Source organism: Orcinus orca, chromosome 19, assembly GCF_937001465.1.
Source record: "Orcinus orca chromosome 19, mOrcOrc1.1, whole genome shotgun sequence".
Classification (NCBI taxonomy): domain Eukaryota; kingdom Metazoa; phylum Chordata; class Mammalia; order Artiodactyla; family Delphinidae; genus Orcinus; species Orcinus orca.
The window spans coordinates 29,224,813-29,241,191 of record NC_064577.1 but is presented as its reverse complement, the minus strand read 5'-3'; the positions used below and the strand labels follow the sequence as shown (position 1 = coordinate 29,241,191).

General features: G+C 43.0%; 1 protein-coding gene across 8 annotated transcripts in view; it reads left to right on the top strand.

Annotated features, from left to right (window-relative positions):
- The window catches only part of RNF157 (ring finger protein 157), an 81,900-nt gene that overhangs the window by 11,759 nt on the left and 53,762 nt on the right, over positions 1 to 16,379 (top strand). For all 8 annotated transcript variants that reach the window (XR_004486370.2, XR_004486371.2, XM_049702020.1 and 5 more), the window contains exon 2: positions 11,933 to 12,051. Coding sequence is in view for 6 of the 8 variants with exons in the window: in XM_049702020.1 (XP_049557977.1) it covers positions 11,933 to 12,051 (119 nt within the window). In the remaining 2 variants the exon portion in view is untranslated. The remainder of the gene's footprint in view (positions 1 to 11,932; positions 12,052 to 16,379) is intronic.

Genomic DNA, 16,379 nt, shown 5'->3' with positions numbered 1-16,379 from the left:
TTGGGCAGAGTTCTTTGATACATTGCCAAAAGCAAAATCCATAAGAGAAAAAACTGATCAATTGGATTTCTTCCAAATTAAAAATGTTTCTACTTCAAAAGACAACATTAAGGAAATGAAAGGACAAGCCACCTTCTGAATGAAAACATTTGCAAAACACATAAAGGATTTACTTCCAGAATATATCAAGAACTTTTTACAGCTCAGTATTAAGAAGACAACCCAATTTACAAATGGACAAAAGAGTTGAATAGACATTTCACCAAAGAAGATACAGGAATGGCCAATAAAGACATGGAAAGATGCTCAGCGTTAGTAGTTATTAGGGAAACACAATTAAAACCACAATGAGTAGCACTTCAAAACCACTAGGAGAGCAACAATGAAAAAGACAATATCAAATGTTGGTGAGAATGCAGAGAAATTGGAATCCTTGTGCGTTGTAGATGGGGATGTAAAATGGTAACAGCCAGTTTGGAAAAGAGTTTGGGAGTGTCTTAAAAAGTTAGGGACTTCCCTGGTGGCACAGTGGTTAAGAATCCACCTGCCAATGCTGGGGACATGGGTTAAAGCCCTGGTCTGGAAAGATCCCACATGCCGCGGAGCAACTAAGCCCGTGCACCACAACTACTGAGCCTGCGCTCTAGAACCCGCGAGCCACAACTACTGAGCCCTCACGCCTAGAGCCCGTGCTCCACAACAAAAGAAGCCACTGCAGTGAGAAGTTCATGCACCACAACGAAGAGTAGCCCCCGCTCGCTGAAACTAGAGAAAGCCTGCACGCAGCAACGAAGACCCAACACAGCCAAAAATAAATAAATAAATAGAAAAAGTTAAACATAAATTTACCTGATGATCTAGCAATTGCACCCCTATGAATCTATCCAAAAGAAATGACATAGATACACACAAAGATATGTATGCAAATGCTCATAACAGCATTGCTCATAACAGCCAAAAAGCTGGAAATAATCCAAATGTCCATCAGCTGGTGAATGGCTTAACAAAATGAGGTATATTCATACATTGCAATACTATTTAGCAGTTTAAAGGAACGAATTGATATATGCTACACGATGCGGGTTAACCTCAAAAACATTGTGGTAAGTGAAATAAGCCAGATACAAGACGATGCATTATTGTGTGAGTCCATTTATACGAAATGGCTAGAAAAGGCAGATATGTAGAGATAGAAAGCAGAGCAGTGTTTACCTAAGGCTGGGGATGGGAGTGGGAATTAGTTGTAACCTGTCATGAGGGAGAATTTCGGGGTGGTGTTTTCAACTGGATTGTGGTGATAGTTGATTGTAGGATGGATGAATTTTATTCTGTGTATATTATACCTCAATAAAGCTGTTTTTAAAAATAACAGTACAGGGCTTCCCTGGTGGCGCAGTGGTTGAGAGTCCGCCTGCCGATGCAGGGGACACGGGTTCGTGCCCCGGTCCGGGAGGATCCCACATGCCGCGGAGCGGCTGGGCCCGTGAGTCACGCCCGCAGAGCCTGCGCGTCCGGAGCCTGTGCTCCGCAACGGGAGAGGCCACAACAGTGAGAGGCCCGCGAACAGCAAAAAAACAAAAAAACAAAAAAACAACAGTACAGAGTGGTTTATGCCAATTGAATAAAATAAAGAGAAGAGCTTCATCATTAAGGGTGGGGCTCTTGAGAGCTAATGGCCTTGAAGGTAGACTTTGAAGGCAGGTAGAGCTCTCCAATAGTCCAATGTGGAGAATAGTATTAGTAGTGGGTAAAGGTTGCCGATGGTATTGATAGATACAGAATTACAGGTAGGAGCCAAATTTGAGAGGAAGCAAATGGTGTTTTAAGGAAGATTTATCTCTTAGAGGGATAGGTTGTGGGGAGAAAACACTGGAAGCATAGAGACTTGCTAGGAAAGTTACCTGGTAACTCACTGTAATCAAACTTGGAAAGGGCTGAGGTCTTGACGGGGTGCTTTGCACGAAGCACATGTTCACGGTTTTTGTAGCTTTGATGCCTATACTGTTTTTAGCTTGGGAGCCAGAGAAGTGAGGCCCCGTTGACAGAAATTGGGAATATGGAGCAGAAACTGCTTTTGAATTGATTCCCAAATGTCGGCCAGGGCTTTACCGCTCCTCAAAATCTAGGTAGATTTGGGACTTCCCTGGCGGTCCAGTGGTTAAGACTCCACGCTTCCACTGCAGGGGGCGTGGGTTCGATCCCTGGTTAGAGAACCAAGATCCCGCATGCAGCACTGTGTGGCCTAACTAAATAAATAAATAATCTAGGTAGATTAGACAGAAACCCACCTATTCTCCCAAATCAGAGTACAGACTTCTGATGCCCCCTCAGAGATTTCTGTGAATTCCCAGGTGACATGTTATGACCATGTTGGCCCCGGAGCTCCAGCTTGCTGTCTTGGCCTCATAACAAATGTAACATCGGTCCATTATTCAGTTTCTCCAAAAAATTCCATTCACATAAATTATTCGAAGTGTGGATTCTAGGGCTTCCCTGGTGGCGCAGTGGTTGAGAGTCCGCCTGCCGCTGCAGGGGACGCGGGTTCGTGCCCTGGTCCGGGAAGATCCCACATGCCGCGGAGCGGCTGGGCCCGTGAGCCCTGGCCGCGGAGCCTGCGCGTCCAGAGCCTGTGCTCTGCAACAGGAGAGGCTGCAACAGTGAGAGGCCTGTGTACCGCAAAAAAAAAAAAAAACAAAGTGTGGATTCTAGTAAAGATTTGTAGGGGGATGATGAAGTTTGGGCTTACATTGGAGAAATACAAACTCCCTAATTGTATGTCAACTAGGGAGTTTTACTGGCTCTTCAGCTCACCAATCCCGGCCTTCCTCTGTCTTAATGTCTCTTTTCCTCTTACCTCTCCTTTTTTGGACTCTTCTCTTTATTATTTCCCCTGAGAAAAAAAACAACTTACTGGGACTTCCCTGGTGGTCCAGTGGCTAAGACTCTGTGCTCCCAACGCAGGGGGCCCGGGTTCAATCCCTGGTCAGGGAACTAGATCCTGCACACCGCAGCTAAAATCCTGCATGCCACAACAAAGATCCCACATGCCACAACTAAGACCCGGCGCAGCCAAGTAAATAAATAAATGAATAAATAAATAAAACAAATTACAAAGTAGTTTGAGTGCCATTAACAAGCAACAAAAGCACCCATACTTTTGGCGTGCCATTCTCCATTCTAAGTAGCTCGTGAATGTATATTCCAAAAAAAAATCAAGCCTTCCCTAAGAGGAGTTCTGGTGCCAACTCTTAAGATAAAATGCCTTTCATTCCACCTCCTTCCAGAAGAAAAGGTTATTCACTGAGTTTGAGGCAAAGAAGGGATACCCAGGTAAAAAGATACGGCAGGTGGTTAAAGATTTGGACTGAAACTCCAAAGAAAGATCAGAGACAAAGGTTTGGGAGTTGAGGATGGCAAAGGAGGGCCAACGTGTACTAATTGCCCGCTGGGCCTAGCCACCTGCATAAATGTTATCTTATTAGATCCCAACAGCAATCTTTGGAAAGGGGTATTATTATCTCCATTTTACAAATAAAGAAGCCAATGCGGGACTTCTCTGGTGGCCCAGTGGGTAAGAATCCATGCAGGGGGCCTGGGTTCGATCCCTGGTTGGGGAACTAGATCCCGCATGCATGCCACAGCTAAGAGTTCGCATGCCGTAGAGAAGATCCCGTGTGCCGCCAACTAAGACCCGTTGCAACCAAAATAATAAATAAAGCCAATGCTCAAAAAAGTTAAATGATTTGTCCTAGGTCACACAGCTAGTAGACGGTGGCATCAGGATCAAATCCAGCTCTGTCTTAAGTCAAAGCCTTTGCTTTGATTCTGTGAGGAAGAGAGAGAGAGGAAGAATGAAAAAAAAAAAGCAGAGGATGGGGCTCTTAGAGACATATCCATGTTTGGGGCTGGGTGGAAAAGTGGGGCAAGAAGAAGAAGACTCAGAAATTCGTGTTGAAGTCTTCTGAGCGTTCGTAAGGTGAATGAATTGTGGGAAAAGACAGTTGGCCTCTTTGGTATTCCAGAGAAGAGTTTCAGTGCAGTGGTGGAAACAGTTGTAAAGATTTGAAGGGAAAAAAAAAAAGATTTGAGGAGTTGTTGGATGTGGGGTGGGAGTAGACAGAGGATGAACTGGTGGATGGATGGATGGGTGAGTGGGTGGGTCTTAAGGCAAGGCAGATGGAACTTGTTTTTGTATTTGTTTTTTTAGTCAGGGAGGGAACACATTTGTAGAATGAGGCAAGTGGCCAGCGGAGAGAGGGGAATAGAAATCTTGAGAAAGAATGATGGTTTTTGATGAGGTCTGGAGGACATAGAGGCAGTTGGGAATGAGAACCCAGGTGAAGAAGTTAACCTTGGAATGGGGAAAAGAGGAATATCTTCTTGAGACGGGAAGAAAGTATGAATAGAAGTATGGGGAGGTTGTAAGGTGATGAAACTTTTGTAATGGAGAAGGGTTTGGGGGTTTTTTGGGGGGCTGCGCTGTGCGCGGCATGCAAAATCATAGTCTCCAACCAGGGATCGAACCCGTGCCCCCTGCAGTGGAAGCACGGAGTCTTAACCACTGGACGGCCAGGGAAGTCCCTGGAGAAGGGTTTTGAGGGAGTGCCACAAAAGAAAAGGAAGACGGGTAGAGGGGTCAGGTTTGGGGACTTGAGAATGTGGGAAAGGTTTGGGTCCATTGATATGTGCCTTGCTGTAAATACTGTAAAGCTACAGTTGTTAAAACTATATTGTACTAGTTCAGAATAGAATAGAATTCAGATCTAGGTATATATAGCATGATAAAAATAGCATTTCAAATTAGTGGGGGAAATGGAATAGTCAGTAAATGGTGTTAGTAAAATTTCCTATTTGGAAAAAAAAAAATTCTTATCCCATACAGTCCGTGAGGACAAATTCCAGATGTAAAAACAATCAAATAGAAAGAAAAAAAAAAAAAAAAAGCAGGCAAGCAACATAAACTAGAAAGAATAGGGAGTGTTTATCAGTAGGGAAACAGTTAATTCAATGTGGGCACTCATTGGGATTACAGTGTAATGGTTAAGAGTACACACAGGCTGTGGAATAAAAATAGCTGGATTTGGGGCCTGACACTGCCTCTTACTAGCTGTGTGACCTTGGACAAAGTACTTAAACTGTCTGTGCATTCAATTCCTCTTTGGTAAAATTAAAAGAAAAAAAATTAGTAACACCCACCTTATAGGATTTTGAGGGATAACCTATATAATACTTGTTAGTACAGCACTGGTATAGAGTAAGCCCTCAGTCAGAGGTGGTTATTATGTAGTCATTAAGAACAATGAGGTCGGGAATTCCCTGGCGGTCCAGTGGTTAGGACTCTGGTGCTTTCACTGCTGAGGCCCGGGTTCAGCCCCTGGTTGGGGAACTAAGATCCCGCAAGCTGCTCGGAGCGAACGGGTCAAAAAAAAAAAAAGAACAATGAGGCAATGAGGTCAATCCATAAGTACAGACCTGGAACGATGCCTACAGTACATTAGGGAAAAAAGCAACATGCAGATCAATATCCCAATTAGGTTAAATATCAAAATAAAGCAAAACAGAAAACCTGAATGTGTTTATATATGTATAGGAAAATCTGGAAGGCTGCAAACGGATTGTTAATAATGGAGTTACCTTTCATAGTGTTGGATTATTACTTTTTAAATTACGTACTTCTTTGTATTATTTTTTTTTTTGCCAAAGACAGGTATTACTTATATAATTTTAAAATTTTGTTTATTTAATTTATTTTTGGCTGTGTTGGGTCGTGGCTGCTGGGTGCGGGCTTTCTCTAGTTGTGGCGAGCAGGAGCTACTCTTCGTTGCGGTGCATGAACTTCTCATTGCAGTGGCTTCTCTTTTTTTTTTTTTTTTTTTTTTTTTTTGAGGTACATGGGCCTCTCACTGTTGTGGCCTCTCCCGCTGCGGAACAGGCTCCAGACACGCAGGCTCAGCGGCCATGGCCCACGGGCCCAGCTGCTCTGCGGCATGTGGGATCTTCCCGGACCGGGGCACGAACCCATGTCCCCTGCATCGGCAGGCGGACTCTCAACCACTGCGCCACCAGGGAAGCCTGCAGTGGCTTCTCTTGTTGTGGAGCACGGGCTCTAGGCACGTAGGCTTCGGTCATTGTGGCACGTGGGCTCAGTAGTTGTGGCTCGAGGGCTCTAGAGCACAGGCTCAGTAGTTGTGGCGCACGGGCTTAGTTGCTCCGCGGCATGTGGGGTCTTCCCGGACTAGGGCTCCAACACCTGTCCCCTGCATTGGCAGGTGGATTCTTAACCATTGCACCACCAGGGAAGTCCCTATAATTTTTTTAAATAAGTGAAAAACATGAATAACAAAAGCAGCATTGTAGCATTAGAATTGACTTGAACAGTTAGAGATGTTTAAATACAATTTTGTTACTTTCCTTTTATTTTTGTGACCTTAAGCTTAAAGTATGTTATTGAAATGCCATATAGATGAAGATTTTTCAAATATATGAAAACGTAATAGGATTTCCATAGCCAGTTTTTCCATAATTTTTTAATTTATTTTTTAAATTTTTTCCCATATTTTAATTTTGTATGAAGTTATTTTTAAGTACAATTCCATTTTCTACAATAATCAAGGATATAACTCCATTGGTCCAAAAGTAAATAGGTGAAGATTAGTATTTTTCACTTATAGGCAGGATATCTAATTTATTTTACTGTGACCTCAATTTTTAAAAAAATACCAAAAGAAGGGAAGATTGATTAGAGATCTTGCAATAAAAACTCCCAATTAGCATGAGATAGTGACTAAAATCCAAAATATATTTTGCTTCATCTTTTACTCTATACAAATTATCACAATTTTATTGCTTCCTCAGCAGCGTCTTTGAATTTTGTTAGTTTTATAAAATATAAAGTTTCAAAAACCTTAAAATCTTTGATTTGGAATCATGCCATGACAATAAATAAATTGCTATTACCTAGAGGCCTAAACAGTTGGGTTTTTTCCCCTAACCCTTTTTCTGTAGACCAGCATATTTCAGTAATATCATAGATTTGGAAAGAAAAGTTATTTTAAATTAGAATAAAATTAGAGTTTCTGTTTGTTAACATTTAGGGAACCCTTTAAATACAGAGTTGTAGAAAGACGGGAAGGAGGTTTAACTACCCTTTATTGCGTGATGTGGTAATACATAGTGGTTTGGTGGCAAATGTCCGAATATCTCACTGGGACAGACATAAATTCTGGAATTCACTGAGCAACACTGAATTTCATTGTGATGTTAGGAATATGCCCTAATATCTTAATTCACTGGGTAAATTATTTAAGTTGGTGAATTCTAAGATTTTTCTCTTTGTTCTCTTGCTGAGTAACAAATAGTTGTATTTTTCTTCGTGGATAGTTGAAAAAAGAATGTGAATAACTCCTTAAAAGTTTTTATATTGATTACCTATTGAAATAATATTTTGGATATATTGGGATATTGGAATATCCAACATTGGGATAAATAAAATATATTCAAATTAATTTTGCTTATTTTTACTTTTTAAAAATGTGGCTATTAGATAATTTAAAATTACATATGTGGCTTGCATTTACGGCTCATGGCATACGTATATATTTTTTTGGCCACGCCACGCGGCATATGGGATCTTAGTTCCGGGACCAGGGATTGAACCCACTCCCCCTACAGTGGAAGCGTGGAGTCTTAACTATTTGACCTCCAGGGAAGTCCTGTGTTAGCATATCTTTGTTCAGTGCTGATCTGGAAGAACAGTACTAGTGTAATTTTCTTCCCTTGTAAGTAATTTGATTTTTGTTTGTCTAGATGCCTGTTTTTCTTTAATACTTCTTTTAAAATACTGAAAAAATATTGTATTAGCACTGGTCATTCTGGGCCATACGTTATGGTTGTTTTTTTTTTTCTTGATATTTATTTTTATCGTGGTTAAAAATACATAACAGTAAACTTACCATCTTAACCATTTTCAAGTGTCCAGTTCATTAGTGTTAAAATCTCTAGAACTTTTTCTTCTTGCAAAACAAACTCTGTACCCATTAAACACTAATTCCCCTTTTCCCCTCCCACTCATACCTTTTGTTTTAAATATAATTTGGTTAAGAAATTATAGCCAACTAATAATGGAAAGCTTGCAAGATTATCTACTAGTCATGTGTGTTTTTTCCCATTAGCAAATAGGCAAAGAAGTGTTTTAGTGCTGTTCTTTTTCCCCTCCCATTTCTGATTTTAGAGCGCAGTTCACACTAAGAAGCAAAAATGTGTGCAAATTGTCCAGAAGGCATTTTTTTTCAAGGATTGTTAGTGTGTTTGGTGTTCCCATCTGCTGATGTGGCCGCTCTCGGTCGCTGTGCCCTGATCCACACCTCTGGGCAGCCTGGGCAAACAGGCAGAATGCTTTAGCTAGGCTGCAGATAGCAAGTTTGCTCTCTCTCTAGTCTAACTGGGGTTATTAGCGAGGTGCATTTCAAAGAGAGGAAAAAACAAAATTTCGGCTGTCTTAAGTTTAATTTTCCTTTTACCTGATGGTAAGTGCACCAAGGAAGATCAGCTTTTCCCAGGAACTTGGCATTGACGCTTCTCCTGAAATGAAAAATCCCCTTTTCATTTGTGGATTATTGACCTTAATTTTAGGTCTTGGTATATGTGTGCTCTTGATTTCTAATGCCAGGCAAGGCTACAGTTAGCTCTGCACTGCTTTCTGGATAATTTCTTTTAATGTCACAGCTCCCCCCAAAAATGGCATTTCCACTAGAACACTGTCATCTTTAACTCTTTAACCCTGAAGCCATTAGTGCTCTTCTCTTGCTAGGATCAAATCTCCGTGGATTTCATTGTCCCCACATCCCTCACCTGTGTGTCCCACATTGAACTCAACCTGTACCACTGCAGACACCAAACCTGCTTCTCCAGGTTCTTTATTCATGATTTGGGCAAGCCATCCATCCATCCATCAATGTAAACATCTTTCCCTTTTCTAATGTCACCTAATGTGTAATAAATGTATAATGTCTAATGTCTAAAAAATATATTTTACTAAGGTTCAACAGTAAATGACAGATTCTTTGAGATGGCTGCCTCTGCTTATGGCAACTAGGCACCTCCCCTCTCTATAAATTATGCACGTGGAAAATAGGGCTAGTAAGTGCTAGACATAAATAATTGATAACCAAGCTTTCCTAAATGATGAATCGCAGTGTTGTATCACTGCAGATGGCTGCCCTGTGTGTTTTCGTTCTGATGGGTAACTTTCAAGGGTTCCTCAGTGATTGCTTTGGTTTTGGCAGCTGTTACTTTCAAATAATGTTTTCCTGCCTGTTATTTAATGAAAGAACTGCCTCACTTTGTGGCGAGTGATTTTATCCACGTGGTTTTGTTTAATAAGTGTTTCTAGACTAAAGCAGCTCCATGTGTAGAAAATCCAAAAAATGAACATTTGGTTCCGTTCTTCTGTTAGAACATTCTTCTCTGTCTTCCTCGCTGTGGCTTCTTCACAGGCTGAAAGTGCTGAATCTCGTTTTTTTTTAGAGTTTGCTGTATACCTAAAACATTGAAACACTTACCCGAGCCGTATAACACGTAAAGAAGACTTTTGCCGATTCATCAGTTCTTTTTTTTTTTTTTTTTTGCGGCACTTGGGCCTCTCACTGTTGTGGCCTCTCCCGTTGCAGTGCACAGGCTCCGGACGCGCAGGCTCAGCAGCCATGGCTCACGGGCCCAGCCGCTTCGCGGCATGTGGGATCCTCCCGGACCCGGGCACGAACCCGTGTCCGCTGCATCGGCAGGCGGACTCTCAACCACTGCGCCACCAAGGAAGCCCGATTCATCAGTTCTTTGTATTAATCTAAGAACTGGGGTGTATGAGAGCATCGATAAAGTATGTTATGGTAGGAGTCGTTCACTTTGAACAGCTTGCCTTTGTGGGGGAATTAGATTATAGAAATGTGGCTTAAGAAGCATTTTTTTTTGCTGGAAGGGGTGTGGTGAAAAGGGAACCCTTCTGCACTGTTGGTAGGAACGTAAATTGATACAGCCACTATGGAGAACAGTATGGAGGTTCCTTAAAAAACTAAAAATAGAACTACCATATGACCCATCAACCCCACTACTGGGCATATACCCAGAGAAAACCGTAATTCAAACAGAGTCATGTACCACAATGTTCATTGCAGCACTGTTTACAATAGCCAGGACATGGAACCAACCTAAGTGTCCATCAACAGATGAATGGATAAAGAAGATGTGGCACATATATACAATGGAATATTACTCAGCCATAAAAAGAAATGAAATTGAGTTATTTGTAGTGAGGTGGATGGACCTAGAGTATGTCATACAGAGTGAAGTAAGTCAGAAAGAGAAAAAAAAAATACCGTATGCTAACACATATCTATGGAGTCTAAAAAAAAAAAATGGTTCTGATGAACCTAGTTGCAGGGCAGGAATAAAGAGGTAGGCATAGAGAATGGACTTGAGGACTTGGGGTGAGAGTGGCATTGACACATATACACTACTGAATGTAAAATAGTTGGCTGGTGGGAAGCAGCCGCATAGCACAGGGAGATCTGCTCTGTGCTTTGTGATGACCTAGAGGGGTGGGATAGGGAGGGTGGGAGGGAGGCTCAAGAGGGAGGGGATATGGGGACACGTGCATGCATATGGCTGATTCGCTTTGTTGTGCAACAGAAACTAACAGTATTGTGAAGCAATTATACTCCAACAAAGATCTATTTTTTTAAAAAAAGCATTTTTTAATTGAAGTATAGTTGATTTACAAAGTGTTCATTTCTGCTGTACAGCAAAGTGACTCAATTATACATATACATACATTCCTTTTTCTATTCTTTTCCACTATGGTTTATTACAGGATATTGAATATAGTCCCTTTGCTATGCAGTAGGACCTTGTTGTTTATCCATTCTATGAAAAGCATTCGTTTAATCATCAGATTTGGAAAGTGTTCCCAGATGGAATGTGCGGTGTTACCTAAGCCTCCCTTGGTGACTTAGTGCCATCAGGTCCTGGCACGGTTCTTCCTTCTATCTGGATAAGGCAGATGGGGATTCTGACCCTGACTGCTGATCGCATCTGGTTAGTGTAGAGTTGAAAATAGCCCTGCCTCCTGGCTGGTCAAGGTGGGGCAAAGAGAGCCTGTGTGACTGATGTCCCTGTAACCTTGGCCATCAGCACTGCTAATGAACTTGAGACTAGGGTTTGTGTATGTGTCTGTATCTTTCATAGCACTAAACCTGTCCAATTAAGCTACATAATCTATGTGGTAGTTGGTAGGTAAAGCCTGGGACAGTATTATTTAAATTTGTATTTTCCTATTAAACAATCATTTTGAAACAAATATGAAAAACAAAGAGCCTTCACTGTGGAGGGTTATGGAGGTATACACATAGGTAGGTAGGTGCTGAGACTTCTGTGTGTAGTATGAGCTGGCTTATGACAAATCTAGGCAAAGAAACGTACGTGTGTATGCATGCTGGTACCTGCAGTTAAGATTCCTGAAGAGGTGGAGAGCAAAGAATAACCGCTTCCAGTGTAAGGAAAAAAATCAGGAACAAAACACATATATATGTTCATTAACATACATATACCATAGATATGTTCATACATTACATGTTCATGTGCATTGCGGGGCCTTCTGGTCTTTTGCTTCATGGTATCATGGGCAGATCATGGTAAAGATTCAATTAAGAATGTCACAAGGAATACGGTGATCTGTTTTATATTTGGTGTCTTGGGTTCTCACTGCTATGATTTTGTTTGTTTTGTGCCATTATCCCCAATCAAGAGAAGAACATTTTCCTAGGGTTAGAAGCCGCTCTAATTGTTTGTTGAAGGGCTAACCTTTTTTTTCCGCATCAGCTTTCTCGCTTGGCTTAACTTGACTGGTTTCTGTTTGATTTTTCTGTCTCTCGCCCTCTAGGAAGCTATTTTGCCAGCCACTTCCTTATGGGAGGAGAGAAGTTTGATTCAACTCATCCCGAAGGCTACCTGTTTGGAGAGAACAGCGATCTGAACTTTCTGGGGAACAGACCAGTTGCGGTATGATTGTAATCCGTTTACATCCACGCGGGGCTAAGTGGCCCAAGTCAAATGGTCTTGTCAAAATAAGTTTGTAATTGCTGGTTCAGCAGTGTTTGTAGCTTGGTCTGAGTTGAGAGGGGCCCTGGGAGCCAGACCGCAGCCTCTTTGAGGGATCAGGGTCTCCTGGCACTCGAGGCCGCCCCGTGGAAAAGTACAGAGTCTGCCTGAGGGCGAGGACAGCTCACAAACCCCAGCTCTCCTAGGGATCTGAAGCTCTGCCTAAATGCCACCTCTGAGGACTGCCCTTGCCCCGCCCCTAGCTTGCCCTCACCTTGCTTTTCGTTCCTCTTCATAGCACTTAATACCATATAAGCGCTTTTATTTCTCTGTCTCCTCCTGTTTAGTATCTGCCTTCCCCATCAGAAGGTACATTTCACAGGGCAAGGGCTGTCCGACTGCTGCATCCCAGCACCCAGGACAAAGCCTGGGGCATTACGATAAGCCCTTAATAAAGATCTGTTGAATGAATGACTCAGAAAGCTCCCCTTGATATCTGACCTGCTATCAGACTGTCTCTCTCTCCATTCATTCAACTCATTCCATAAACGTTTAGGGAGCACTTTCTCTGCACCCAGCCTGAGGCGTTGTAATCATAGCTTCCATATGGCTATTGAGTGGCTGCTGTGTGCTAAGGAAGACCCTAGAGACTTCTCAGGCATTATTCCTAATCTTCACAAAGACCCACCTGACAGAGGATTTATTATCAGTCCCATTTTGTAAGCGAGAGAAGTGAGGTTGCGAGAAAACTGAGGTTCCGAAAGATGAACAGCGGTAATAGCCTTTATGAAGTGCCTACTATGTTCTGGGCCCTGTTCGAAGTGCTTTACAGAAAGTTTTCCCAAAGTCACATAACTAGATCTGCCTAGCCAGAGATCCATAACCTTTCCACTGCTTCTCATTGCTTCAAAATATCCTGCCTTTCTCCAGAAACTCCTAGTTTAGTGGGGCAGACAAAACATAGGAACGGGAAATGTTTCAGCAGCACCCAGGGTCTGAAGGGATGGGGTTCTGTAGGGATAGGGAGTGGGGGAGGAGAGCGGCAAGGGCAGATGCTTCGGTGCTGGTGTGGAGAACAAGGCCTTGGAGGATGGCTGGGTTTTCACAAGGCGGGTGGGAAAGGGGCTTCCCGGGAGTGAGGTGCAGAGCACAGGCCTGAAAGCATTCACGTTTCTGTTGAATGGGCAACCATTTACTGAGAAACTACTGTGTACCAGGTACTGTGATAGGCGCTGGGGATACAAAGCTGAAATGAGCATGGTTTGTTCCTCCCCTGGAACAAATAAGGAGGCCAGTCTGGCGGGAGTGGACCTTTCCTGATGGCGAAACAAGATTGGAAAGGTAGGTGGGGACTCCATTACCTCCAGACGTTTTCCACTCTCTCCTGTAGGCTCTGGGGAACACTGAAGGTTTTTAGGCAGATAAGTGCCCTGGAGAAATTATTTTGTTTGTTTGTTTGTTTGCTTTTTAGGAAGGTTAATCTGGTGATGATCTTCCATCTGGAGCTTTAATTGAAAAACGTTGTTGTTGGTGGTGATGGTTTTCATTGTTTTCTTCCTTTCTATCTGGGGTGACAGTCCCCCTCTTCAACACCTTCTAATTCTTAGTCCAGTAGTACTTTAGAAAATACCAAGTCCTTTCTGCTTCAGATTCACTTCTGACAGCTCACACTTACCAAATGTCTGTTCTCTGATTTTGCTGCTACTACCTTAGCCATTAGAGTGGAAAGATCTTTTTTTTCTGATGGAGCCAGATAAGTACTCTTCCTCATTCACTGAGAGTCAGCTTATGCCTGGAAAAATGCCCTTTCTTCTCACATGGACTTGACGTTTGTGTCCATTTCTTCCTCCCTTTTTTCTTTCCTCTGGTGTCAGAATAGTTCATGTACTTTAAAAAAGTGTAGTTGTTTTGTTTTTTCACCTTTTCAGGCCATAAAGATTATGTTATTTTTTTAGTTTTGGCTGCTTTGGGTCTTTGTTGCTGCACGAGGTCTTTCTCTCGTGGCGGTGAGCGGGGGCTGCTCTTCGTTGTGGTATGTGGGCATCTCACTGCGGTGGCTTCTCTTGTTGCAGAGCTCGGGCTCTAGGCACGCAGGCTTCAGTAGTTGTGGCTCAGGGGCTCTAGAGCGCAGGCTCAGTGGTTGTGGCGCACGGGCTTAGCTGCTCTGCGGCATGTGGGATCTTCCCGGACCAGGGCTCGAACCCGTGTCGCCTGCATTGGCAGGCGGATTCTTAACCACTGCGCCACCAGAGAAGTCCCAAAGATGATTTTAAAACAAGGGAACACTTCTTTAGGTTCATTTTGAGGTTTCTGCCAGCTAACGAACCTTCGCAAAGCTTAACCGCCTTGTTTACACTTCTCTGTGAGCCTGTGAATGAATGAGCTCTTCCAGGAGCACAGGAGAGCAGACTTGACCTTCACTTGCAGGCGCTCTCCCGAAGGAGTATCAACACTGGCCGTTCTGTTGTTTTTATGAAGTAATCATTAACTCTGCTTCATGTTGCACAGAGCAAATGTTCTCAAAAGACATCATGATTTCATGTTAAGGAAGGAAATCAGGGTCACTTCAAAGAGGGAGGTAGAAGCAGAGAAAACAGAAGAAATGTAGCACATTTCCCTTTGCTTTCCCCCTTTCTTAGTTGATAATAATAATAGCTAACATTTATTGAACACTTACTGTTTGCCAGGCCCGGTTGTGCTAAGCTCTCCGTACGTGTTCTCTCGTTGTGTTCTCACCCTAACGAGTAGGGTCCTGATTTGACAGATGAAGAACAAAGAGACACAAAGAATTGAAACAAAGATCGCAAAGCCTGGAAGTGACTAAATCAGGATTTGATCCCAGCAGTCCAGCTCCAGAGCCTGGGGTCCTCTGCCCTTTCCTGCTGGTCAGGTGAGGTGCACTCAGGACCCCTGCGCGTGTCCTGTCTGTGAGTCTGTCTAAGTAGATCATCAAGTGAGGTTTGTGAGATATGGAGAGACAACCATCCGAAAGTAGCCAGCATGGCCATGACATGTTCTCCTGTGTGCCTCTTGACAGAGTCCATAGCTGGTGTGTAATTCCACCTGCTGACCTGACCTGGGGAGTTTGCCGTTACCGCAGGTCAGCTTGTTTAGGGGAAGGCCCATCGATTGAAGGTTGACTGGTCGCTTGAGTTCTGCAGAGCTGACCTCTACTCTCTAGTAACGTATCTCGGTGTCGGTAAATGGGCGTCAGGTTGCAGAGGAAAGCAAACAGCCTTATAAAGCCATCCAGCAGCTTCAGGCAGGAACAGCACCTCTTTCCAGAGAGATGGGGACAAAATATGTTGAAATACATTATTAGATTAAATTATAAATGCCATAGACTTCCTGGCTTCTGGGTCTTGTTTTTCCTGTCATTTCTGAACGATCAGACTAAGATGAGTACCATTCAGTTATCGCTCAGCCTGTAGTTTTTACTGGAGCTGATCTCCCACTTAGGATAATCATCAAAGTCAAATGTATTATCAAGTCTTCAGGTCAGATTTAAAGAACCAGAGTGTGTGTATATATGGAAGGATGGTTGAAGAGAGGTTGGAATCAAGATTGGAAGTTTTATGTACCTTAAACTCTTTGCAACCTTGGCAAGTCCATCACTCAGGCTCTCAAATTACCCACTTGTAAAGTGGAGGCAGTTCTGACTTTATAGGAATGTCATGCTTGAAAAATGCGTTGCAACTGCTGGATGCAAAGAGGTATGGAGCAATGTTAGCTGCACTCACTAGGCTTTCAGGTTGGTTATTTCTGCAGTTACTGATAGTTCTGGGTGGAGAGAATACCCACTGGTTTTTAAGCAACTGTCTTAAGTAGTGAACAGGGCTTCTGAAGGGCTTTCTGCCCTGGTCCCTATATAGAGGAGATAAGATGGTTGTGTTTGTACATCACAGTTGAGTAAAGGCCATTCCTCCCTTTCTTAGGTGGCAGAAGAGCTGGTGCTGATTTTTTTGGTCCTTTATTGCATTAGATCTTAGTTTGTTGAGGTAAATTACTGCTAAAACTCTAAATTATCTGGAGGCTTAGTGACCTTAGGATTGTCAGATATCAAGTGTTCTCTTGCTCTCCGGAGTTCAGATCTCTCCTGTCATCTGAGAGGAAGCAGCTGAGTTTTCGTTGGGCCCCTAATACTCCACAGCCTCTTGTGTGTTTGGTCGCTTCTTCCTCACGCTCCCTACAGCCAGGCTGCACAGCTGGTGTTAAGAACCAAGGCGCACAGAGGTGGGCTTTCCTTCTTCCTCTCATAGAGATGTACCCCAAAGTTGTGCTTAAATCCA